The sequence below is a fragment of the Rhinatrema bivittatum genome, chromosome 2 (assembly GCF_901001135.1).
Source record: "Rhinatrema bivittatum chromosome 2, aRhiBiv1.1, whole genome shotgun sequence".
In the NCBI taxonomy this organism is placed as follows: domain Eukaryota; kingdom Metazoa; phylum Chordata; class Amphibia; order Gymnophiona; family Rhinatrematidae; genus Rhinatrema; species Rhinatrema bivittatum.
The window spans coordinates 358,115,840-358,142,812 of NC_042616.1; the positions used below are offsets into that span (position 1 = coordinate 358,115,840).

Sequence of the window (26,973 nt, forward strand, 5' to 3'; positions counted from 1 at the left end):
CGGGACGCAGGTAGGGTTATTGGTAGGTGTTATTCCGTTGTTGAGAAAGATCAGGTCTAGGGTATGTCCCGCTTTGTGCGTGGGATCTTTGACAATCTGATTGAAGACTAGGTGATTGAGTGCTGTGAGAAGGATGTCGCAGTTATGGGTTAGAGGAGCGCTGTTTACATGTAGGTTAAAGTCTCCCATCAAGATTGCTGGTTTGTCCTGCTTAAAATGTTTTGTTGTGAATTCAATTAATGGTGAGGGGTCTGTATCTAAGGTTCCTGGTGGTGCGTAGACTATGGCTATTTGTAGATGGTCCGAATTGAAAAAGGCAATTTCAGTATTGTTTATTGTGATGGATGTTTGTAGTGCGAGCCCTAGGCCCTTTTTTGTGGCTAGCAGGATCCCTCCATCCCTTTTTTTGATTCTGGGGATAGAATGTATGTCATAGAGGTGGTTAGGGAGCTGGTTTATGTGGGTCTATGTGGGTTCACATCATCCCTGCCAGGCATGTTCAGTATATTCGGTTTCTTTACATGTTCAGTCCGGATCAATTATTCAGCTCAAGTACACTACAACATGTATATCAACTATGGTTGTCTACTTGGCTATGTTCCCCTGTCATTTACTGTACATCGGGAAAACCAAGCGGTTGTTAAAAACCCGAATGATCGAACATCGGTTCAACATTAAACATGCCTGGTTAGACGAACCTTTGGTGTCCCGCTGTATTGAATTTAATCTCCTTTTTGAAGATTTACACTTTTGTGCCATCGATAGTGTTACAGAACACTGGCGTGGTGGTAATGGAGAGCTACAATTATTGAGGCTTGAACAGCGTTGGATATATCAATTAAGAACTGTGACACCATCCGGCCTTAACGCTGATTTAAACTTACATGTTTTTCTTGGTTAAAGCCTTTTTTTATATGGTTCTTTTTAGTTGGACTAATTTTTTGTATCAATCATAGGGGTATCCTGATAACGTCACTTGGTTTTATGTCAAGTATGTTTAAAGGGACGGCCACGTCAGCTTCGGGCTTTCCATTTCCTGTTTGATGACGGTCCCTAACTATAATGTACAGGAGATATTTTCTGTTAAGTAGGAAAAAGGTCAAGCAAACAAGTAGTAGACAATTTCTTTTTAAGAGACTAAATACATCTGTGACTAGTTTTAAGTTAGTGTGAAGACGTCATCTTACATACAAAGTAGTTTCTCCATGCTTCCAATAATCAAGCTATAACTACACTAAAAGCTTTTTTTTTTGCTTCAGATCTTCAGAACCATTATTATTCTGCCTTTCAAATGCATGGGCATATCTCCAAACTTTGTGATCTATGGACCTTTTGTAATTCTACACAAATTAAAATATTATTGATTTCAGCAAGTAAAACCAGCTTCATGGATAGTGCACAAGATCTGAGAGATTTAGTAAATGCATAGGTGTAGTTTGATTGCTTAGTTGGGGGGAGGAGGATGGGAGCCCATCAGGTAGGGAGAGCATATAGGAGGAGTGGAAAGGGGGGCTGATTCAGTACTAGCTTCTAGAGCATTTGGTGGTGGGCGCACCCCCACCTCCCACTTACACCTTTGCTTCTATGACTACAGCCACAGTGGCACACTCGTGCTTCACACTCCCATTAGTTACAGTTCATGCCATCGTGAGTATACAACCAAGTTCTCCTCAGCCTGTTAACTGCCCCATTTCTCCCGAGTAGCATTTAGTCAGTGTGGCACTGCACAGTCCTAAAATAAAAAAATACTAATAGTATCGACAATAAAGATGCTTGAAAAGTTTTACCACTTTCAAATTATTTCATCTGATTACAACGTTGTTTCCAAATACAAACCTTTCTTGCTCTCTACAGCCACCTAAAAAGCCGGGTAGTAGCTGGTGATGCATCAGGTACCCAACCTGAGCCATCTGTACCCAGGCCTATATCTGGCTGGGAAGAGCCAGGCTAGTGAAATCAGAGGAAGGCAATTGTCTCTGAGCCTCCAAACAGCACTAGCACAAGTTAGCGGGCACTCCTGGCTGAAATGCCCGAATGACGGGCAATGCAAAGATAAAAGTGCTTAGGTTTCTTAGGCATAGGTGCCATTATGGCTGACAGTGCACTTGGGCAGCGGCCGGAGGCATGCGTCTAGCTTTTTTTTTTTGTACATCCAAAATTACCAGGCATCCAACCTAGGTCTCTCACACCTAGGCATCCAAAACTTAGGAGTCCCAAAAATAAGCGCCATAAAACAATTTAAGTGCACAATACAATGTGTGCGCACAAGTGTGCAGCCACTTAAGGCATCGCTTAACTTAGACGCACATAATACAAGGCCCAACTAAGGTCCAAAAACTGCACACTCAACCTGGACGCACAGCTCGATGCACGCGCCAAACTGACAATCCTATAGAGCAGAGGTTCTCAACCTTTTTTGTCCAGGACACACCTGACAGATGGTTCTCACATGCGAGACACACTGAACATGTGACCATCACGGGGCTAAATGTAAACATGTACTCTGCATCTACAGGAATCCCCTCAACCCACAGCAATGAGTGCAGAGCAGATCTAGGGCATTACCCTGTACAACTCACCATACAAAAAAGATATTCTGGTTCTGATGACATCTCAGTAAAAGCAAAACAAACTCTTTTTACTACCAGGCAAAATAGCCTTCCTTATGAAAAGACAGTAATTTACCACTAATGCATATCCTATTGAGAAAACACAACAGATAAGATTGATACAAATGCCTACATGCTAGTTAAATACCTCACTTCGGTCACACACCCTTCACCAAGTACAGAAAAACTACAAATTATAAATATGGAGACAGAAACTGGAATGGAAAACCAAAAAAGCCACTCTGCATGCAGTGCGAACCAGGAGAAATGGAAAGAGAAATATAGCACCTAACAGACTCCCAGGATTTGCAATAATGCACATAAACTAACCTGCACAGGGTTACACCTGTATTATGGAACACACTAAAACAGATGTACCTACAAATGTCGGTTAAAAAAAACAAAAACCTTTAAATAAAGTAACAATCCTCTAAGAAATACAACTATTAAAGCAGGCCCTAAACACTAATACATTTCCTATTGGGAAAACAGAATAAGCCAAGCTGCTATAGAGCCCCACACAGAAATAATTGTAAAGCTATACTAAAAATGTTACAAAACAGCTGCTGAACAGAATAATATCCAACAATTAAAAACTCATAAAAAAATTATTAAAACATGTCCAAATATCAATAAAATATTTCAAAACAGCAGACATCGCATAATACCCAATAATTAAAATGGCAGTCAATCAAGAAAAATAAATTTAAAAAGCCACCTTTACTTATCCTCTCCAGCAACTCTCCTACTCCTTTCCCTTCCAGGCCAATAGCACTCACCAGAAGCAGCAAGGGCTGCTGAAGCTGTCCTCACAGTCCTCTTCCTTAGCGCCCACAACCAGTCACTCACACACACACCTCCAATTAGACCCCACGACCAGTCTCAGTCTCTCTCACACCAGTCATCTTCCTGACCAGTCTCTCTCTCAATTACACTCATGGTATCTTATATACAAGTTCTTGATCACACACAAATGCTCTCGCACCCATTCACACCAGCTCTCACCCAGGCATTCATTCACACCCACAAGCTCTCACCCAAGCACCCATTCACACCAGCTCTCACCCTGGCACCCATTCACGCACAGCCACACTAGCTCTCACCCAGGCACTCATGCACACACAGACACACCCGCTCTCACCAAAAAACGTATTCTTTCTTCACTGCAGGGATGGGCTCCAGTTCCGCCGTGGCTTTACTTTGGCGGGCCTTCTTTTTGCGCCACCACGGAAATGGGCTCCCATGGTGGCCTCGGTCAGGTTCGGGTTTCCTCTTCGTCGCCACTGGCTGTGGCAGCCATGCTTCGTCGGTGTCCGGTTTCCTCTTTGCCGCCACGGGCTGTGGCGGCCTTGCTTTGTCAGCGTCCAGTTTCTTCTTTGCCGCCATGGGCTGTAGCGGCCATGCTTCGTCAGCGTCCGAAACTGCTATTTCACCCATCCCACCCCTAGGCTAGGCGATGCCTGCCTCACTGGCCAATCAAAGGCTTCCTCCCTTCTTCCTACTCCCACTGGTAAGTAGAAGGGAGGAGGTTTCCGAATGGCCTGCGCGGGGGCAGGCAGAATGAAGGAGGCTTCCCATTGGGCAATGGGGGTAGGAAGAAAGGAGGCTTCCAATTGGCCCGCGAGGGCTGGAAAAAAGGGAGAAGGGAAGTGCAACGGGCAGTGGGTCACCGGGAGACGCGATACACCTGCTGGTGTTTGGCGACACACTACTAGTGTGTCGCGACACACCGGTTGAGAAGCGCTGCTATAGAGGGCAGCCTAAGAAAGCACGCAAAATGTCATTGTGGCCCATCATGTGGCACACAGCAAAAAAGTCTCAGAGAGGGACCTAGCTTACAGAGGCTGTGCAACCCGCCAGGCTGCCCATGACCCTCGCCTCCCATGGAGCAGGTCGAATGCTGGAATGGCGCGGTGAGCATGGAAACCAAGAAAAAGGAGGAAGCCCTACACTACAAAAGCCTCCTTTTATATCTCTGCAATTATAACAGACTGTCTCCAGCAGCGGGGGAGAGGGCAGATACCATCACCGCTGCACTTGGCTTCCTGCACCTGCTGCCTTTCAGCCACTTAAGCAGCTAAGGCCACGTCAGCTGAAAAACCAGCTACCAGCTGAAGGACCACGGAAATCACCTCAGGAATTCTTAACTGTGGGACGGACCTATTAGTATCACTGCAGGAAAGCAGGATGATTGTAATATCCTTAATTCTCCTTGTTTCAAGAAGAGGCAATCCCCAGTAGGGAGATGCACGTCCACCATCTGCTGGAGATGGAGAATTCTGGCAGGCTGAAGTCACTGCAGAGGTATATGTACTGTGACATTAGTTTGCTCCCTCTCCATCTGCTGGTAGAGGTGCATAACCCATTTGTTCTGGATTCATCTGACTGCACACTAAGAAATCTAAATTTACACCAACAGTTTTTGGAATTAAAGCATTGATCTGGGAACTTTTACATTTTGAAGTAGAAGATTTCTTTTGATACACTACCACTGGAGTAAGAGAAAACAATTTACTTCTACACTGACCATTGAAATAAAAGAAAAAAACAAATTACTTCTATATGATCGTTAGCCATCCACTGTTGTCCATGCAAGCATACATAAAAATACTCAGTCTTCATTCTACAAACTACACCTGTTGTGTCATTTAAAACAACTTCTCGACTTTCAAAACTTCTAAACAGTTCTTCAATCCTTAATATTAAATTCGCTCAATTACTGCAATATTCTATATATCGGCCTCCATCATGTTACCATTAAATCTCTCCAGCTAATTCAAAATTCAGCCACAAGGCTACTCAGAAATACACTTAGATACAAACATCACACCAACTCTCCAGCTCTTGCACTGGTTCCTGGTTGAATACCGGATTCAATATAAACTGGCACGCCTGGTATATAATCTACTACACTCTGTTAAATCTCATAGGTGATTAGTACCCTCAAAATGTACATTCTAATGAGATCTCTCTGATCAGCCTCCTAATCTCTGCTTAAAATTCCTTCCATACGTCTAGCTTGACTGTCCTCCACCCATAAAGCATTTTCACTTGCAGACCCCACATTCCGGAACTCCTTACCCCAACACATAAAATAAGGTTTTTAAAACTGTTCTTAAAATGCATCTTTTCACCACTGCATTCTCAATACCTGCAGTCAGCCAAATACTCCCACAGTTTGACATTTTCCTATACCAATATATAGGCACATTTGACTCTCCAATGAATCTACTATGGCAAAGATAATCCACCCTCCACATTTACACCTAAACTTACCCGTACCATACATGGCTAAGATAACACAAGGTAGCCATTAAAGTGCATTACATGCTTTGTGGAAGCTTTATTATGGTATTGTCTATGTCCAATTCTTTTACCATGTTTGTTTAGTCATTCTATATGTAAGACGTTTTTATCTTTTTTTATACTGTTACCCACCGTGAACACTGGAGGGCACGGGATACAAGTAATTTAAATAAGTATTACTCCTCCTCCATCCACTGTTTCTCTTAACATCTTCTCACCCGCGTTCCCTCTAATTTTTTCTGGAGTGTGTGCAAATATGCCCTACCAGTGGGCACATAATTTCTGCAAATGAGCAGCAATGGAGGGAGAGGAGTCCGCCCATCCCTTGTGAGCTGTTCTGACTGTAGCGCCACCATTTATTACTGCTGCCAGCCTACCACCGAGGACCCAAGCTCTATTTTACTACTTTCTTCTCTCCAGTTTTGTTTCCATCTCTTCATTACCACTTCTTCTTACTCCTGCCTAGCTTTTCATGTCATGTTTCTATTTTCCACTCCATTACCCTATGCACTTCTATTCTTGCAACTCTATTCCTTTGCTTTCCATCTCCTTCCCCTATTTCTTCATGCCACATACATTTGCTGCCACCTCCATTCTTACCCTTTTCCACTAACAACCCTTCATTTTGCTCTTCACCAGCATCTGTCTTCCTGTCTCCTTCTCCCAGCGTGCACCCCGCTGCTTCTTTATCCCAGCATCTTCTCCCTTGCCTCCTTTCCCCCCTTCCCCAGCATTTACCTTCTGTTGCCTTCCCCTCCAGCATCTGCCTCCCACCCCCTTCCCATAGCTCCCCCCCCATCCCCAACATCTGTCTCCCGCTTCTCTTTACTTCCTCCACCTCCCACTCATCTCTGCCCTCATCTCCCCCATTTCCCCTTAGGGATGCCACCTAAGCAGCAGAGTCCCCTGCCTCTTAGTACTCCTCCTTCCTCAGCATTCGCTCATCCTTCCCCATGTCTTCGTTAGCATGTGCATCCTCTCCCCCTGCCTCGTGTTCTCCCCCACCACTGCATCTCTTCCTCATCTTGTACCCCTGCCTCTTGTGCTCCCTAATGCAATACTTTACCAAGGATACAAAAAAAAAAAGAAACGTCCTAATGGGACTGGAAGTCTGCAGGTCTAATTTGGGGAGCTCTTGGCCCCCTATTTTTTATTCAATTGGGCCTTGGAGGATTGCAGTAGCGAGAGCCACTGGGTCAGCAGTGATAAAGACAGGCAATAAGGATTACTGGCACTCAGTAGCCAACTGAACAGCAGTTATCTGTCCCGTGGCTGCCAACTGCTCCAGTATGGAGCAATTTCAAAACTTGCAGATGGTACTTCCAGCTATTATCTCATGAGATCCGTAGCAGAAAGTGCCACCCATGAGCTCTGAAATTGCTTCATGGGTGGCACTTGGTATATAGCAATTGCCTGTCCTATAGCAATTGGTAGCTATAGGACAGGCAATCGCTGCTCCTTCTGATGGGTCTTGTGAGGGGTGAGCTGTAGTATGAGCAGCCACATGTGCACCTTAGAGCAGTGGTTCTCAACCGGTGTGTCGCGACACACCAGTGTGTCGCCAAGAACACGCAGGTGTGTCGCGACACTTCCCGGTCCCCCTCCGCCGAGGCTTAAAATGCTGTCATCACGGACGGAACGCGGCACGACAGCTGGAGTCAGCGGCACCGGCATGGTCTCTTCTTCCCGCCCCCCCCCCCCCCAGGAAGCAGAAGTGGTGAGCAGCGGGTGCATGCGCAGGAAGAAGAGACCATGCTAGTGTGCTCAGTGTCGGCCCGAAGAAGAGAAGAGAGGTGCGGCCTGAGGAACGAGCAGCGCGGCTCGGAGGAAAATGAAGAAGATAGTCTACCCCCGCAGCCGATGGGACTCCTCCTCCGCGAAGGCTGAAAATGAAGGTTAGGGTTGGGAGGAGGCTGCTCTCTCCTTCTCACTCACACTCTCCTTCTCATTCACACTCTCTCCTTCCCTCCCTCCTTCCGGGGAGGGAGGGAAGGAGAGAGTGTGAATGAGCAAGCAAGCATGTGTGTGAGTGAGATAACATGTATGTGTGTGATTGAGAGCCTGTGTATGTGAAAGAGAGTATGTCTGTGATTGAGAACCTGCCTGTGAGAGAGAGAGCATGAATGTAAGTTTACAATTGGGAACCTGTATGTGTAAGTTTGTGATTGAAAATCTGTTTGTGTGAAAGAGTATGTGTGTGTGATTGAGATCATTTGTGTGAGAGAGATCATGTGTATGTCTGATTAAGAGCCTGTGTGTATAAGTAAGAGAGAGAGCATGTGTGTCTGTGTGAGATTGAGAGCTGGTTTAGGTGAGGGAGCACGTGAGTATGTGATTGAGAGCCTGTGTTTAAATGAGAGAGAGAGAGAGCATGTTTGTAAGCATGTGAATGAGAGTCTGTGTGTGAGAGAAAAAGACAGCATGTATGTGTGTGATTGAAAGCCTGTGTGTGTGTGTGTGTGTGTGTGTAAGCGTGAAAAGATAGACAGCATGTGTGTAAATGTGTAATTAAGAGCCTATATAAGTGAGAGAAAAAGCATGTGTATATGTGAGTGACTGAGAGCATGTCTGTATAGGTGTGTAATTGAGAGCCAGTGTGAGAGAGAGCGCTGGTATGTGACAGAGAGCGGAGAAAGTTCCAAGCAAACCACCCCTCCTCCTGCTAATTCAAAAGAATCTCAGGACACCTGGATATCAAACGTTTCCAGGTATGCAGAGGAAAAACATTTTTGTATCCTTATTTTTCATTACTGGGTCTTTGTGTCTGCTATTTTGAAATATTTTATTGGTATCTAGAAATTTTTTATATGAGTTTTTAATTATTGACTATTCCACTCATCAGCTGTTTCGAAATAATCTGTTCTTTTTGTTAGTATGGTTTTACTGCTACTGATTTTATATTTCTTGATTTGTTTTATAAGAATGGGTGATGTTTCTTTTTTCCTTTATTACACTGCATACAGAGACTCTGGCTTGTTGCGGTTTCCAATTCAGTTTTTTCTGCATGCTTCTAGTTATGCGTTTTGGTCTCTTTATTCTTTGTTAGGTGAGGGTCAGTACATGTGACTCAGGTGAGGTTTTCTGCTGGCGTGTAGTTTCTGTGTAGGGCTCTATAGCAGCCTGACTTAGTCCGTTTTCCTAATAGGAGATGTATTAGTGTCTTAAGGCCTGGTGTAATATTTCAGTGTTGCCTTTTCTTAGGTAAAGTGGTTACTGTTAAGTGCTGGAAATTGGTGCTGTTTTGGTATGGGATGTTTACTATTTATGCAATTTCTGTTCAGACAGAATACCGTGTTTCCCCGAAAATAAGACCTAGTAGAGGTTTTGCCAAATTGCTAAATATAAGACCTCCCCCGAAAGTAAGACCTAGCACATATTACATGTAAACGATCGAATTAGCTACGGTATTCCCTCCCATACAGTAACGCGCGCCCCTGCCGTTTTGCCGCACATTTGCCGCCTACCCTTACCCCTGCGTTAGAGGCAGGGGTAAGGGTAGGCGGCAAACTTTCCCCCAGTCCCCGCTCACCTGCCCTGGCCGCGTCCATGGGTGCTGGTCTCCGGGGCAGCCCCAGTCCTCTCTCCTCCTCCCGAAGCAACAAAAGCGGAAAAAAAGCGAAAAAAAAAAAAAGTTGCAAGAGAGAGAGAGGGGAGAGAGAACGGGCAATCCTACACCCGGGATTGCCAGTCCTCTCCCCTCCTCCCAAAGCAAAGCGCGAAAAGCAGCCTTGCTCCGGGAGGAGGGGAGAGGACTGGCAGTGTAAAGCAACGAAGTGACTTACTTTTTTCACAGCCCTGCTCCGGAGACGGATCGCGGCTCCCCTGCCTCCCGGAGGCGAAGATGGATGCCTGCACGGGCGAAAGCAGCCCCTGTACGTGCAATTGGGCCGCTCAATGCGTGACGTCACATGCCGTGACGCCAAACGTCGTGACGTCACGCATTGAGCGGCCCAATTGCATGCACAGGGGCCGCTTTCGCCCGTGCAGGCATCCATCTTCGCCTCCGGGAGGCAGGGGAGCCGCGATCCGTCTCCGGAGGAGGGCTGTGAAAAAAGTAAGTCACTTCGTTGCTTTACCGTACACTGCCAGTCCTCTCACCTCCTCCCGGAGCAAGGCTGCTTTTCGCGCCTTGCTTCGGGAGGAGAGAGGACTGGCAATCCCGAGCGTACCGTAGGATTGCCTGTCCTCTCTCCCTTGCAACTTTTATTTTTTTCACTTTTTCGCCTTTTTTTTTTTTCCGCTTTCGTTGCTTGCTTCGGGAGGAGAGGAGAGAGGACTGGCAATCCCAAGCAAAGGAGAACCGTCCACTTCCTGGTACCTGTCATTTCAAATGTCATTTGAAATGACATTTGAAATGACAGATACCGGTACCAGCGTGTCCGTGAAGCGTTAGGCCAGCGCACCCAGGATACTGTGTATCGCTCTATACAGTAAAATGGGTTGCGCGGGCCTAACGCTTCACAGACGCTTCTTACCGTAGACGCAGCTTGCATTTTTTAAAATTACTGTATAAAGAGCGTCACTCTTCTTTTTCAGTCAATCTGTGATTCTGTGAGCACGCGAGCCCAAAAGGGAAGAGAATGCAAGCTTTGTTTTGTTCAGCAACTGCCCTATATATTGGTGATATAATTGGACATCTAATTAATAAAATCTCATACAAATTGCTATAAGAAGGAAGGAATCAAATTAATCAGATTAGTCTGAGTTTCCTTTCTTCTGCATTCTCTCAAAGATCAACAAATGAATGGAGAAGAATGGATGGAAATGGACAATGTGCTCAACGCCCCATTCTCTCAGGATTCAGTAACATCAGTGGACATTTTCTAGGTTTGAGTCAGCAGCAGCCTCCACCTTTCAGTTTTTCCCAATGGAGAAAAGGAAGCAAGTTAAAAATGATCCCAGCAGGCAGAAGTAGTTGAATACAGGCACCGAGGCAGGGAGAGCAGGCCCTCGAGGAGCGAGTTCATTTTTTTGTTCAACAATATACCGGTATGTGAATTCTTCTTCATGGAAAAATAAGACATCCCCTGAAAATAAGGCCTAGTGCATCTTTGGTAGCAAAAATTAATATAAGACACTGTCTTATTTTCGGGGAAACAGGTTATGTATCTTTTCCTTGTGTTATTTTAAACAATAAAAATAATTACCGGACCTTAACTTTTTATTTTCGCCGTGAATTGTAATGAGCAGTGTCACACATGTGAGCGTGGCCTGTCCGGTGTGTCACGATGGGAAAAAGGTTGAGAACCACTGCCTTAGAAGGAACAGTAATCCTGATAGTCTATGGAGAGATGTAGGAGTCCTTGCAACACACTTGTCTTAACTGGAGAAAATGTGCAGTTACTGCTGTGCAGAAAGGCAACTCCACATGTGAACTAAAATGTGGTGGAATTCCTTTGGAAAACAATTTAACAACATTCCAGTTCCCTTTATCTTTGGCACTCTTAGGTATAAATCAGGTTCTCACATACTTGTAAAAATCAATTCTCTATCCCTGCAAAATTCTTTCTAATGAAATACTAACTCATACAGACCTACCTTCACAAAATAAAAGCAGGGTATTTCAGCATTGGTTTCCTGAACCTTTAGTGCAAACTGTTTCCATAGTCTGTATATGTCATCTAGTCCAAACACAGAGGAGCCCAGTAGAGAAGAGCGATTCATTCGCTCATAGTTCAACACACTGAACAGATTCTTGAGTCGAGTGTTGAAATGCTGAACCTGGGATACACAAAGGATAAAACTTTCAGCACCTGAGTACCAGTGCTCATCTGACAATATGGTTTGATATTGTAGCCAGCACAGAGAAGTCACACAAAGATCAAAGTCCTGGCTTTCAAAAATACAGATCTTGGCAAAATGGGGTCACACCTTGAGGAGGAGCTAGAAGACCAAGAAAAGATGGGTGAAGTGTAACAACTCTGGGCCAAATCAAAATGAGCTATAACAAAGGCAACAAATCTTTATGCAAGAAAAGTAATAAAAGTAAGAGGAAAAGAAGAGTTGTAGTTCATCATTATGGTGAACAAATAAAGGCAAAAAAGAGTAACACTGAGCTACATTCACAAAGGGCCAGTGCTAACATTTTTGCTGCACTGTGTGAAAAATTACTGTGTTCCCCCCGATTCATTCAGTGTCAGTCCCAGGCCCATCAAATAAAGCCCAGCTCCGTTCTGCAATCTATATTTTTAAAAACTGACATGCCCCCCCACCCCCACCCCAGAACCCATGGATAGGAAAGGGTATGAGGTACCTTAGGCAAACCTTCAACCTTGCATATACGCCACCCCCCACCCCTCAACACACACACACCCTTTACAGAGACACAATTAAATGATGCTTTAATAACAGATTTTATATGATAAATGTTCACAAGTACATCTTCTGAGGCAAAAATATCACAACATGCATATTATATTTATATGCACTCTTGTGGTGCCAACCAGAAAACTCTGCAAAAAAGACACTTGGAACACCTATGGAATTATAGTTTTTGTAATGAGAGTAGACCCAAATGAAGAAAAAACAGGCAACAGCATAAGTACTGGCAAATTAAATGAAAAACAAGCCAAAAGAGAATTTGAGAAGAAGCTTGCCATAGAGATAAAAACTAATATTTTTTTCCAAGTACACTCAAAGCAAAAAGCCTGTGAGGGAGTTAGTTGGACTGCTAAACAAAAGGGATGCTCAAGGAAGACAAGGAAATAACAGAAAAACTGAATGAATTATTTGCCTCAATTTTACTGATAAGGTTGTAAGGAACATACCCATACTGGAAAATGTCTTTCATAGTGATGATTTTGAGCAACTAAAACAAATCTGATACTGGAGCATGTAATAAATCAAATTGGCAAACTACAGAGTAACAAATCACCAGGACAGATAACATCTGTACCAATCCTGAAAGAACACAAATATTAAATTGCAAACCTATTACTAGTATACTTGTAATCTATAACCTATCATTTAAAAATAGTCATAATAACTGAAGACTAGCCAACATAATGCCAATTTTTAAAAACTGTTCTGGGAAACTAGAGACCTGTGAGTCTGGATCCAGTGATGAGTGAAATGGTAGAAGATTATGAAAGTGTTATTGTTTTAGTCAGTCATATTGCATAGTTATTTATTATATTGTATTTGATGTATTTATGTTTTTAATTGTTTAATGTTTTTATTGATGATTGTGTATGTTTTTGCTATGTAAACTGCCTAGCAATGTTGATTTACAGTATATGAATTTGATAAATAAAAATTACTGGCCATATAAGTATGACTTAAAACGAAAAGAACTGTCATGGCTTTAGCAAACGTAGTCTTATCTTACAAATTTACTAGATTTTTTGAAGGTATAAACAAGCTTGTAGATAAGACATGTGGATAATTCATTTTTGCATCCCAAAATAATGATGTTATACTTCTCAGCAATGAGGTTCATTTTCTAAATCCTTGACCATTCTTCCAGTTTCTCAAGTCATATTTCAATTACAGTACCTGAATGTAATCCGCTTTGAAGTGCTAAAAAGCAGAATATAAATAAATACTAAACTAAAAACCAATGGCAAATATTTTAAATTAATTTCATTTTTTCTTATATGTAGTGCAAGATATCAGTAACCACATTAGTAATGGAAAGCTGGATTCCTTACAGATTGTGATAGCATTCAGTAGGACAACATAAAAATTATCCAAAAATTGTAATAAATGAACTTCTGAAGCCACATAAACCCCCAAGACTCCAACTATTATATATGTTATATTAGTTCAAGAGAAATTCAGTAACATTAGTTCAGGGAAAAAAAAAAAAATACCAACCTTCTTTTCTTGACTTTCTTTGCTGTAATTTTTTGCTCCTACAGAAGAATTAGTTTTCACTATTGGACGTAACCCATCTTGTTTGGGGATGAACCGGAGCCTAGAAGTTACAGGAATACTTTTCTGTCCCTGGATTGCTTCTACCTCCTTTGCAGATATCATGCGAAGCTTTGCCTTGGCAAAGTGCTTTCTAAAACAAACAGATGTTAAGTTTTACATTTATTTTTTACTACAAAACAAAGAAGGTGAAATCAAAGCGAAAGCGACTGAAAGAGAAGGCAGGTTTTTGAAGTTACTGCTAAGTGAAAGCTAACAGTACAATTTCTTGGCAGGATTTGTTGAGGAGTGATTAATGCAAGAGATGAAGGTAGTCTGATGCTCTTCCTCTGTAGGATTAGGAAACAGACAAAGCAGTCCATAATATATGTTGTCAGTCTTGCTATGAGAAAAAAGTTCACAATTGCAATATCACTCCTTTTTCTGTGCAATTATCAAATATATTCCAGCAATTTATATTCTGCAAATATCTAAAATTCACAGCAGATTACAAAAAAAATATAATAAATACTTTAAGAATATAAAATAGATAAAAACAGACAACAAAAAACAGAAAACACTAACATAAAAAATAAAATAGCACAAGACTGGGGACTCAACAAAAAATAAACCTAAAGACAGATCTAATAAAACATTCACATTAGCACACCAAAAAAGACTGCACTCAAGCCGCAAACCCAGAGAGTTGGAATAATAAAACTCCACTCTAAGCTAACAAAGAGGCTGGATGGGACTGGCTTCACCATAGGCTTCTTTAAGAACGAGTTTTGGTCGCCTTTGTAAAAACAGGTATACATATTAGACTTCTAAGTTTCTGGTAGAGCACTGCACAAGAATGGTCCTGCTACGAAAAGGCATGCTCCCAGACTTCATCCAAGGGGATAAGCTGAAAAGATGGAGCTTCATGCAGGAATTTATTAGCGGAGCAGAGTAAACAGGGAGGAGTACAAATCTGGAGGATTGAAAGTTCACGGCTGTTATTTAAAAGCTTGTGAACCAATGTTACAATCTTGTATTTGATTTGCCAGGTTATGAGCAGCTTTCCACAAATTGAAAGATTCTTGCAAACCTGAAAACTGACTCAGAGGGACATTATTTCTAACTCTCCTTAGTTTTCATTCCTTTTACTGGCTGACTCCAATATTCCCAGCTTTAGGCAGTATAAGGAATGAGAAGTTCATACCTGATCAAACTTAACCTAATAAATTACTTTTCTAAGCTACAAGGTGGACCTTTTACAAAACTGATATAGTGGGTGTAGCAAGTTATGAAAATAAAGAGCAACACAAATATCTAAGGTCTTAAGTAAATCTACAACTGCCAGCCATTTAGATCTGCATTTCCCAACTTTTTCAAGCTCAAGGCACATTAACAAAAATATTATGTGGCATACCAGTCTCCATGGAAAGGCAGTGGACACTTGGAGAGAATTTATATGACGAAAAGAAAAACTATGGAAGCAGTAAAAGCCCCCTTCCAAATTTTGAAACAAAGGGAAAGAGGGTGCAGAGACACACATAGGAGCTCATCATAATGGACCAGCTCTCTCTGTACAAATGCAGATGGATATGTCTGCGAAGTCCAGGCAGTTGAGTTGGTTAGTAACCTTGCCTGTTGCATGTGGCTGCAAAGCTCCTCACAACACTTAGAATGAGTCACATCCAGTGCTCACTGCATGCTGCTCCCATCTCACTCAGCCAGGGGATAAGACAGAGGCTGGAAAGACTCAAAGGAGGCAACTCAAGATGGAGAAGATAAGAAAGTGCTCTGTGCAATGCATGTATTGCACAAAGCAGGGCTCAGCTATCCATGCCCCCTACATGCTGCCATTAAATTACCACACTCTGGGACTCATGCTGTAGCTAGGAAAAAGAGGCATGCATGATTATACATGTTCGGAGAAAGCTCTTTCACATTTAAGAGTCAATGCTGGTGTGTCTTGCTGCGTGATGCTGAGAAAAGAGCACAGGTGCTTACCTGGATCGGAGAATCAGATATTGACAACTTTTCCATGGCACAGCTGTTCAGGTTTGAAGGCAGTGCCATGACACCACTTGTTGTGCAACACTGATTTAGATTAGGACTAGCATAGCTTTTAATAATAAAATTAAAAATAATTTTTGGTATAAGAGCAGCCTCTAGATTAATAGATACCAAGTTCATTGTTAACGAGAATACTTTAAAAGTTAGATACTCGAGGGTCATGTGATGTGGCGAGAACATGAGGATGTGCTCCTTAGCAGCTCGGGGGCCCCCACATTGGACCTTTAATCTGAAAATTGCTGCTTATGATTTATACCAAAAGCCTAGTGGGGAATTCTTCCTTTTACAACTCTGGGGCCATTTGCAGTGTTGATGGCAGCAAATGCACAAAGAAAAACAAACCGATGGTAAGCAAAATAGTGGATAGCACCAGTAAGCCCTCTTTGCAGAGCGCAAGAGTGGGCAAAACAGAGGATGTGGCTACTGCCTTCAAACGGAAAACATTCTCTTTCTGGTGCCAACAAAATGATGGCCTCTTCAACTATTAAAAATACTTGCTTCACCTTGCTGACTTGGGCCCTGCCACTTCCTCAATGAGAGTCCATCTGTGCACCATCTTGGCATATCACACTTTTGTTGGACAGCAAACTAATAACTCATCTGCTCATATCTCGTTTTATGAAAGGACTCTGGCACATCAAGCCCCTGATACAGAAGCCTCCTGTTCCATGGGATTTCCAAGTGGTCCTCTCCCTATGGATGAAGCTTCCTTTTGAACCACTAGAGTTCACTTCTTTGAAGTTCTTGATTTTCCTCATCACAGTTAGCGAGAAGTTATCAAAATCCAGGCTCCCATCCACTAATCTCAGTATATGCATTTGTCCAGATGACTGTTTTGATTCTCTTGTAAATATGCTCTCTTGTAAATATACTGTACATTATTTCTCAACTATTATAATTATTGTTTTCGCTCTCTTTCCCAGTACCTTTGCTCTTGTAATGCCTTGCAACTTTCATTGTTATAGTTACTGTTCTATGTAAAGGCTCTGCCTACCATGTTTGGAGTTAAATGTACACCGATACGATGTGCAAACGGTTATCGGTATATTAAAAACGTTAAATAAATAAATAAAATATGCAGTTCTATCACAATAGGGTGGTCCTCCAAACACACTTAAAGCTTCTATCGAAAGTAGTCTGTTTTCCATATCATTCAGTCTTTAGTATTACCTCCTTCTTCCCTAGATTGAGATAAAAAAAATATGACCATATTACCCAGATACTAAAAGAATTGCACTAGCTGCTCATTACATATAGAGTTCATTTTAAAGTACTATGTTTAATTTACAAATCCCTAAATAATGAGAATATTGAGTGGTTAAATGCGTCATTACATATACATATTCCAAAGTGAAACCTTCGGTCAGGGAACAAAGGGCTTCTAACCATTCCATCTCTAAAAATTGCATGATTGAATAAAGTGAGAGAGAGCTCTACCTCTGGCTGGGCCTAAAATATGGAACTCTTTACTAATGGAGTTAAAATTAGAAACTAGCTTCCAGCCCTTTAAAAAAAAAAAAAAATCTTAAAACATGGCTTTTTAAACAAGTGTTTGGAGAAGAGAGAGAATAATACAAAGCCGACTTAAAGGATATAAGTTACATCATCCCAGTTTAAAGTAAATTTTATGAAACCTCATCAATTACTTATTTTTAAAACCATGATATGGTTTTTATTTGAAATGTTTATTGGTGTTGTTGATTTTTATCATTGATGTCTTTTATAATTTGATATTGATGTGTTTTTTTGCATGTTATGTTGTTTTTTACATTGTAGTATTTTATTTTGTTGTAAACTGGTATGATTGTACCAGAATACCGGTATATAATATAAAATAAAATAAATAGGTCTCATGCGCACGAGGGGGAGAGAGAGCCCTCCATATTCTGGACTACAAATGGCATACTATAAGAGATGTACTCGGCCTCATTGTCAGACCAACCAGCCCTTCATCTCAAATGACCCTGCTATGTCAGAGTAGTGGTTGCTAAACAAACTTTATCCAATTGGCTAGCTTACTGCATCCATCACTGCTACAAGCTAGCAGGATTGCAGGCTACAAACTCAAATAAAGCTCATTAGGTATGAGCTGTGGCTTCTGTTGCTCATCTGTGAGAAGTACCCATCAAAGGTATTTGCAAAGCTGCAATGTGGTTTTCATTCCATTACTGTCTTGATAACATCTCAAAAGACAGATTTGGACAAGCAGATTTGTATAATCTGTGCTGTAGTGTACTGTTTATTTAAGTAATTGCTCCACTGTAACTCTTAGCTCAGGACTTCCCACATGTAATGGCTAATTTGGCCTGCTTATAGACTGGAAAAAGCAAGTTTGCTTGCCATAAGTGGTGTTTTCTGTAGATAGGATGAATTAACCATGGAATACCTGACCACCTCTCTGGGGAGTCGACCTACATAGCTAGATTCAGGTCTGATGCTGACTGAGGAGGCCCATGAGGCAACACCTATGTGGGAACTCTAGCACATGCTATACAAACTTGGGAGAAAAGTCCATTTGGTGCTGCTGAATGTTGTTACCCCACATGTAATGGCTAATTCATCCTGCTATATATGGAAAACACTGTTTACAGTAAGTAAACTTGCTTATTTTTCATTATTCCCAAGTTGAGCCCATATATTTGCAGCTCCCTGTAGTCTTTGCATCAGTGCCTCCTGTTTTCTCTTGGCTCTCTTTTTCAACACAGTCCTTTCTTATTTTGATTATGCTTCTGGTATTTTTGTCTGGAATGCCTGAGAGGAACACCAGCTGCTTCATGTAGTGCCTGGACTGAAGTCAGATGTTCCTCATGGATCTATACACGTTATAATTGTCTGTGTGAGAACCATATCATCACAGACTGCAGCAACTGTGCAATGATGTCACCAAGGGACATCAGGTCCTGCAAGTAGAAGCTTCAGGCCTATCTTGTGCTCAAAAGTAAGTGTTTCCACCAAACTGGTGTTGAGGCTGTTGAAGAAGAGGAGCCATGGAGCAGTGCTGACTGCAGGAGGCAAGAATTTGACAAAGAATGCCTTGACCTTTAGTGTGAAAGCTCAAAAGGTGAGTCCACTCATACTCAGCTCATGCCATCTTGAGGGTTCTGTGCTGTCACGCTGCAGGAAGGTGAGCTCTTGAACCATTGTTGGGTTGGCACAACCTAGTGTGTGCAAGCATGGACTAGGCCCTGACAGGTGGTGGCTGATATATGGCAGGCTACGGTCAAGAAAAGCATGAGGCAGATAGAGGTCAGTTCATACAGAGACTAGACAAACAGAGATTAGGGCAGGCAGCAAGCAAAGCAGTGTCAAAGGGCCAGGCTGGGTCAGCAATAAGAAGTCCAAAGGCATTTAGATGCTGGGCAAGCAGAAACCAGGACAGATGAGGAGTTGGGGGTGGAACAATGTGGTAAACAAGCAATGAATGGAGTGGAAGCAGGAATGGACAGGCAGACAAGTAAAAACAAGAGTCAGGATCAGAAGCAAAGGCAATACCTAGGCAGAGGAATCCATGAAAGGACCTGTTGCTGAGGCGCAATGAGCTTCCTTATATTCAGGCAGTGATGATACCAGTCAGTGCCACAGGAAATTCCAGATGCAGGGCCTATATAAGGCTTAGGAGCTGCAATCTTGCTTCTATTAGGATCACTGGATGCAGCATAGTGCCGGGTGGTATGTCATAGGAGCCTGTGACCAAACAGCCCAGCTGAGGAGGTAAGAGGCATTACCTATGCACTTTGAGCACAGTGCTGAAAGGGGCCATCAGAGGACATGGGTCATAGAGACAAATCCCCTTTGATACAGCACTCTGAGAACTAGAGTGACACAGTGGAAGGCATGGTTCAAATTGTGAAAAAAAAGTGAAAAATTGCATGAATGGTGAATAAATTAAATTGTAATATTCATCAAAAGACCAGTACAAAATGGCAGATGAATATTTTCATTAAATGAAATATATTTTATGGGAAGAAATGGAGTATTATTATTTACAGCAGTATATATTTTGTTTTAAAATTTTTGTTTATAGATCACATCACACACGAGACAAAAACCAAGTAATTAATATTAGCACAGAACAATCTAAAGAAAACAATTTTTGCCCACCATGTTTCAAATCCCTTTTGAATAAATACATATAGCTTGGAGATCACGTGATGTGGTGAGCCAGGACGACGTGTTTCTTTCTGGCTCCAGGGCCTGATCCCCACATCATGACCCATCACAGCACGTTTCACATCAAAACTACATATTGGAGATAACGGTGGACGAAGCGTATGACCATTGTTAACTATATGAATAGAATTTCGCCGACTATAACAACGAAAGGTGGGAAAAGAGAGAGGGAAAAACCCAGAGCGCCTGACCCCAAAATGGCGGCCACAGGGGACGGTGAACCCTCTCTCTCACCTCCGGTGCTCACAATACCTGACACTAAGGAAGCGATTCGGGAAGCCCTGGATGAGAAACTAGCGCACATCACAACTCAGGGGAGGGTAAGAGAAACTTTGAATGAACTAAATCCCCGATTAGACCACGTCGAGCAACGTGTCTCTCTGTTAGAGGATGATGCCACAGCTAGCGAAAATAAAATGGCTGACTGGGACAAAAAAAAAATAACAGAGCTCCAAAATAAAACTGATGAGCTCGAAAATAGACCATGCAGAGACAATCTGTTTTCTGGGTTTTCCGGAGGGAGTAGAGGAAAGATCAGCATGTGCATTCTTGGAGGAATGGCTTCCCACAACATTAGAGCTTCCACATTTACAAGGGAAACTGGTGGTGGAACGAGCACAGCGACTCGGAGCTAAAAAAGATACTGCTAACTGACCGAGACCTATTATAGCCAAATTTATGAACTCAGCCCACAAAGCAGAGATATGGCGAGCTTTGCGCTCTAAGCCTGAGATGTTATACAATGGGAACCATCTACGAATCTTTCAAGATTTCTCAGCGGCTGTTTCAGAGGCTCGCAGGGGCTACACACCCATTATACAGACCTGCATGCCAGAGGTATTAAAATTCTCGCTGCTCTATCCAGCTCGACTACGGATCTGGCATGCAGAGAAGACGCACTACTTTGAGACCCCAGCTAAAGCCCAAGAATTCCTAGATCAAATGAATAAATGAAAAGAATATTCCAAACCCCGGAACCACCGGCGTTGTTCTATCTTTGTGCTTTTCATGCAGTTAAAAAACCGGCATTCTAGGGGCACAGTCTTATGTCTAATGCTTTGCAAAATGTTCGATTTAACAGGAGCAAACACACATCCCCTACCTGGAAAAGGAAAGACACATTGCGGCAGTTAGGGGCTTCCTGGCAGCAATTGTCTAGTGCTTGGAGAACCGGCGGTTTAGCTAAGAAGGGGCCGGATTTCATGGCAGTGGCACTGCAGCAAAACACTTGGCTAATCTGAAGGGTCCCACAGTATTGGCAGGATCAGGGCGGAAAAGCGAGCAGCAATGCTTAGATTTTCTTCTGACCCATTTTATTTTTTATAGGTAACCCGCTTCAGTAATTTTTTTTTTTTTTTGCAGCACTGAATGGTAATGCGTGGCTACAAAAACGAGGCAATGCAGAAACAAGTTTTTGCCAGAAAGAAGAAATTTGAAGAAAAAAAATAGAGAGAGACACAGACATCATGCTTGTCAGGCTGAAGACTTCTGCAACAAATTCACACAGGAACTCTCTCTCAGTAGTGGTTTTATTAGAAAAGAGGATAACATAACAGTTCCTGACTTATGCACTGTAGATAAACTGAAGAGGTAAATCACAATTAGAATAAGGTTTAATTTCAGTCCAGGTAATCAGTCCGGGTCCTGCACAGTAGATTCTTTCCAGTAACAGCTCACACATGATTAGAGTCTAGACTTCAGCTTATAAACAAGATATGAGACTTTGATAACTTGACAATACAAAAACAAATTAATACATAGTAGGCAAAAATGTATGGGTCTCCTCCGGGATGCCTCACCTTTCTTTTGGCCTCCATGCTAATTGCTGGGAACACCTGGATGGTGCTCAGCACTTCTTTTGAGTCCCCTGAGGAGCAATCTAGACCCTCAAGGGTAGTGCCATATAGCATGCTATAATTAGGTTGAAACTGGTTTTCTCTGAGCCATCCCAGGGCTCTGTGCACAGCACACCAGCCCCCGACTCAGCAGACCCCGGTTCAAGAGGGGGAAACTAACCTTTTTTCCCAGTCATGCTTCAGTGCGGACAAAAAATGACTGAGGAGGCTCACAAAGCAACTCCCACACATGCTCAGAAGAGCTAAAAGCTCTACAAGCTTGGAGAGAAATCTGTTTGGTGCCACCAGATGGTATCACTCTACGTGTAATGGCTAATTCAGCCTGCATATCAATAGAAATACATTTTAAAAACCATTAAGTTTAACCAGAAACTAATAAGAAAGAAAAAAAGCATGTTTGAGAAAAGCAGAACAAATCAAAATCACTAAAAATGTCAGCAGGCTGCTCTGAAGAGAAATAACATGTCTAACAGTAACAGCAGAAAAACAGACTAAGGTACGCAGAGTACATGGTTTGGAAGAACTACTGCAGAATCCTCCCCTATCCCAGACCCAAAGGAGCTGAAGAAATTCCTAGAAAGATGTCAGGTTTGGCGCAGTCATGATGCCACCACCCAGCTGTGAGATGTGTGCACGATTACAGGCCAAAGTATTTTCCGTTATAGCACCAACCCTATGAAATATGCTTCCTATTAGTTTCTTTACATTCTGATGTCACCTTTCTTTTCATAAGGTGGTCAACAGTTGGCTCTTTAAATAGCAGTTTTGATGATATTTATAAGTTGGGATTGCAGGATTTCAAGTTATGGTCTTTAGGGGGTTATATATAAGGAACTGTCAGCATTGATACTGTAGTGGCTTTAAGTTTTGGTTCTATGTGTCATCTGTTTTATTGTACACTGCTTTGGATAGCCCCACTTTAAACAGGAGAAGCTGTTAAGTAATGTTAAATAAAATAAATACTGCTTTTCTTCAAAGAGCAACTCATTTCACCAAGCAAGGATTACAGAATCTGAAGCTTTTGGCTAAAAAGGAAAGATACTGCTGTTGAGCAAACAGAAGAGCGTCATGTATTCAGTCACCATGTGCATCTTTATCCACTAATTTTTCATTCTGCGACACCTAGAAAATAACTCATTTACTCATACAATTCAGATTGCTTTATGCTACGAATATGATTATAGCTTACAAGAGTTCCTCTAACATCAAGCCTGAGTTTTATATGCTCCGTGCTTAAAACGTGCCAACATATTTAGTAGAATTCCATAACTCAATCTATTTACACTATTACAGAATAACCATGTTACTTTACACAGAAATACTGGCTTCAATTCTGTAGAATTCCTGACATTACTAAGCATCTGAAAATATTCACACAGCATTTTTTCTCATGCTGCAAAAATATTTGGCTTGGGATGGCTCTGGCCAGTGTAACTATTTCTGTGCGCAATAAGTAGGCTGGATTTTTTAGTATGGTGCAATAACAGGGGTAAACGAATTAGTTGGGTAGGGGGTAGTTGGCTGGTGGATCTTATGTAAGTGGTGGGTTGTGGATGGTGAGACGATGGTTGGTGTTTTCAATTTTAAATAAGCCAATTTGATGTCTATGAAGACAAATTATTAAGTTAAATAAAATTTTCTGTACACCTTACACAGGGGCGGATTTTCAGAGCCCTGCTCGCCTAAATCCGCCCAAAACCGGGCGGATTAAGGCGAGCAGGGCCCTGCGCGCCGGTGAGCCTATTTTACATAGGCCTACCGGCGCGCGCAGAGCCCCGGGACTCGCGTAAGTCCCGGGGTTCTCCGAGGGGGGCGTGTCGGGGGCGTGTCGGGGGGCGGGCCCGGTCGTCGCGGCGTTTCGGGGGCGTGTCGGCAGCATTTTGGGGGCGGGTACGGGGACGTGGCTATGGCCCGGGGCGGTCCGGGGGCGTGGCCGCGCCCTCCGTACCCGCCCTCAGGTCGCGGCCCGGCGCGCAGGAGGCCCACTCACGCGCGGGGATTTACTTCTCCCTCCGGGAGGCGTAAATCCCCGGAGAAAGGTAAGGGGGGGTGTAGACAGGGCCGGGCGGGTGGGTTAGGTAGAGGAAGGGAGGGGAAGGTGAGGGGAGGGCGTTAGAGGATTCCCTCCAAGGCCGCTCCGATTTCGGAGCGGCCTTGGAGGGAACGGGGGTAGGCTGCGCGGCTCGGCGCGCGCCGGCTATACAAAATCGATAGCCTTGCGCGCACCGATCCAGGTTTTTAGCAGATACGCGCGGCTCCGCGCGTATCTACTAAAATCCAGCGTACTTTTGTTTGCGCCTGGAGCGCAAACAAAAGTAGGCCTATTCGCGGAGTCTGAAAATCCGCCCCACATTTTGCAAAGCAAATGAAAGTTCAAATAAACTTTCATCAGCATGAAAAACCTACATTTTTGCCATTCTTTCCATGCACTGATAGCTTTTCTGATTTACCCAAATTTGCCAAAATAAAAATTACACAATCATAATCATTACCTAAGTCCAATTTTTTGTATCTTGCTCCAAACAGACTTTCTGTAGAAGAAGAGCATGTTCTTCTGGTACATCGTCTCTGTGATATAGAAAAATGACCTGAGTAGTTGGACAACATATGTGTTCATCAGCCAATAGAGGAACTTGGCAAGGATTCCTTCCTGCAACTGGTGCTCAGAGGCTGGGACAAAGTGATTGCCTAAAACGTGAAAGCATCGAACTAGTATTATAAGACTATACAAATAAATTCCAAAATTCAAAATAATGTTAAACTTATCAAGCAATGACAATATTTAAAGATTGTTTCACTGGCCCACATAAATCTAATCTTAATTCATCATTTCTTAAACCTTACCTAATAAATTTAATAATTCACATGGAATGAACAGATATTAAATTGTGAATAATCAAGCATTACACTTTTTATGAGAATATGTGAGCACTAAAATTATTTTACAATAAAAAAATATAATAATGATGCTGAGATGATTTAGGGATCAGTATTAAGTCTCTGCACAAGAGACAGCTTTAGAAGTGGTGCACACAACTATGAAGCAGTATTTTTTTCTCTTTAAGAATGTATACACATATCAAGATGGATTCTCAACTGGACTACATTTCCCAGACACCCTGGCTCTAAATTCTCTTGGAATCAGAGTACAGAATCTGAGTCATAATGACTCAGCAGAACTGCACCACTAGCAGGTGCTACAAATGAAGGCAGAGTCAGCCTGGTGAGGTCTGTGGCAGAGGCAGCTAGCCCAAAAGGAGACATCATTTTGGTCACCCTTCTGTTCCTTCTCCAGTGCAACTATATCTTTTTTGAGATGCGGTGACCAGAACTGTACACAGTGTCCAAGGTGCGGTCTTCACCATGGAGCGAAAAAGAGGCTTTATGACATTTTCCATTTTATTCACCAGAGGATCTCAAGTAGAATCAGAGATCCTCAGGAGAGCATTGGACCAGAAAGTTGAATCATAATTGAATTTGAAAACCAATGTGCTTGTTTTGTATTCAATTGTTATAAGATTGCTAACCAGTGAAAATCAATAAGAGCTAGGGAGATATGTTCCCTACAGCTCATACAAGATTTGAGAAGTGCAATCAAATTCAAAAGTAGTTGTAGCAGTTGTAAAGTAGAAGCAGGAAGGCTGATGAAGAGGGTATTGTAATAATTGACCAGTGGTAAGATTGACACTTGCATCACTATGCAAAAACCAGATTTTTCAAGTAAATTTTTCAGGCCACAAAATATGTAATTTGTAAAAACCGGTTCTTATTACAGTCAATGCAGAGGTATGCAAGTAAAGGTTCGTGTCGATCCAGGCACCCAAGGTTTTAAGACTGGGGCGAATGTGAACAGTATGGGAATGGATGCAGGACCTGCCTTTGAACCAAGAGGAAATCAGTTTTTGACATACTAAGGGCCAACTTATTATGGTGCAACCATTTTCTAATGGTAGATAAGAAGTTTGCACGAGTTCAACTGTGGCACACCAAGCAGATTGGATGAAAAACAAAAAAAACTTTATATCAGCATATATTTTATATCCATCACAGAGACGCAACAAGATTTTACATACAAGGACCAAATAGGATGTTAAAGAGTAATAATGATAATGCTGACCCTTGAGGGACACCCATTTTCTGGTCAGACTACTGAGAGTAGTTTCTAATTCATAGCTGTTGTATCTTAACTATTGACAAAGGAAGCCAGGGCCACTGTAATTTGAGAGGAGGCAAAGGAAGGGAGAGTAGAAATAGGTAAAGTATGGCAGCAGTAGCAGCAAAAGCTTTCCACAAACACACCCACATGGGCTGAAAAGCAGAAAGGAAAGAAGGACAGAGGTGGTGGTGATGGCCAATGGGAGGTTGTGAGGGGTTCCCCTCCTACCAAATCAGACTCTTCGCCAGTCCCATTGGATCCAAAGTGGCCCCCACTTAAAAAATAGTGAAAATCACTGCTCTATGAACCTGTCCAAACCTTTTATACCTTGCTATGTTAATCACCTTGACCACATCCTCTGGCAACAGATTCTACAGCTTGATTTCATACCTAGTGAAAAAGTACTTTCTACCATTGGTTTTAAATCTGCCTTTACACCTTCGGACAAGCCTAATTTTAAGGCCCTTACGGAAAGCTTGGAAAACCACCTTTGACATGTTACTACTACCATATACTTCTACAGCACTCCTGACAATACAAGGAAATCCACTTTTTCCCCCAGGAATGGAACAAGGCATCTTTACTCAATGGCAAAGGAAGGGTTTAACAAGGCTCCACCAGATACTTGTACCTAAGGATGAGTCCGGATATGTGAAAAGCTTCCAGGACCTACAAAACACATTCTCACTGCCCTCCAAAGATTTTTATGGATACCTACAATTGAGATACTTTACATTTGAATTGCTGAAAAACAACCCATCACTATTTAAATTTCAGCCATTGCACGACCTTCTTCAGGGCACAGGATGGTAAGAGGCAGAAATGTGCTCAATTCTACAAAGCACTACAGTCTATTCAAGCTACTGGTACAAAAAGGGAACACTGAATAAGCTTTGACACTTACTATTCCAGACTTCAAAATGAGTTTTTACAGAATTACTACAATTTCAGAGAACGTGAA

The 26,973-nt window shown here is 42.4% G+C and overlaps 1 protein-coding gene across 1 annotated transcript in view; it reads right to left on the bottom strand.

The window, feature by feature from the left end:
• The window catches only part of TERT (telomerase reverse transcriptase), a 273,000-nt gene that overhangs the window by 222,746 nt on the left and 23,281 nt on the right, over window positions 1–26,973 (bottom strand). Inside the window, exons 3-5 of the mRNA XM_029589929.1 lie at window positions 24,349–24,544; window positions 13,731–13,920; window positions 11,454–11,636 (exon numbers count right to left, since the gene is read on the bottom strand). Coding sequence (XP_029445789.1) covers window positions 11,454–11,636; window positions 13,731–13,920; window positions 24,349–24,544 — 569 coding nt within the window. The remainder of the gene's footprint in view (window positions 1–11,453; window positions 11,637–13,730; window positions 13,921–24,348; window positions 24,545–26,973) is intronic.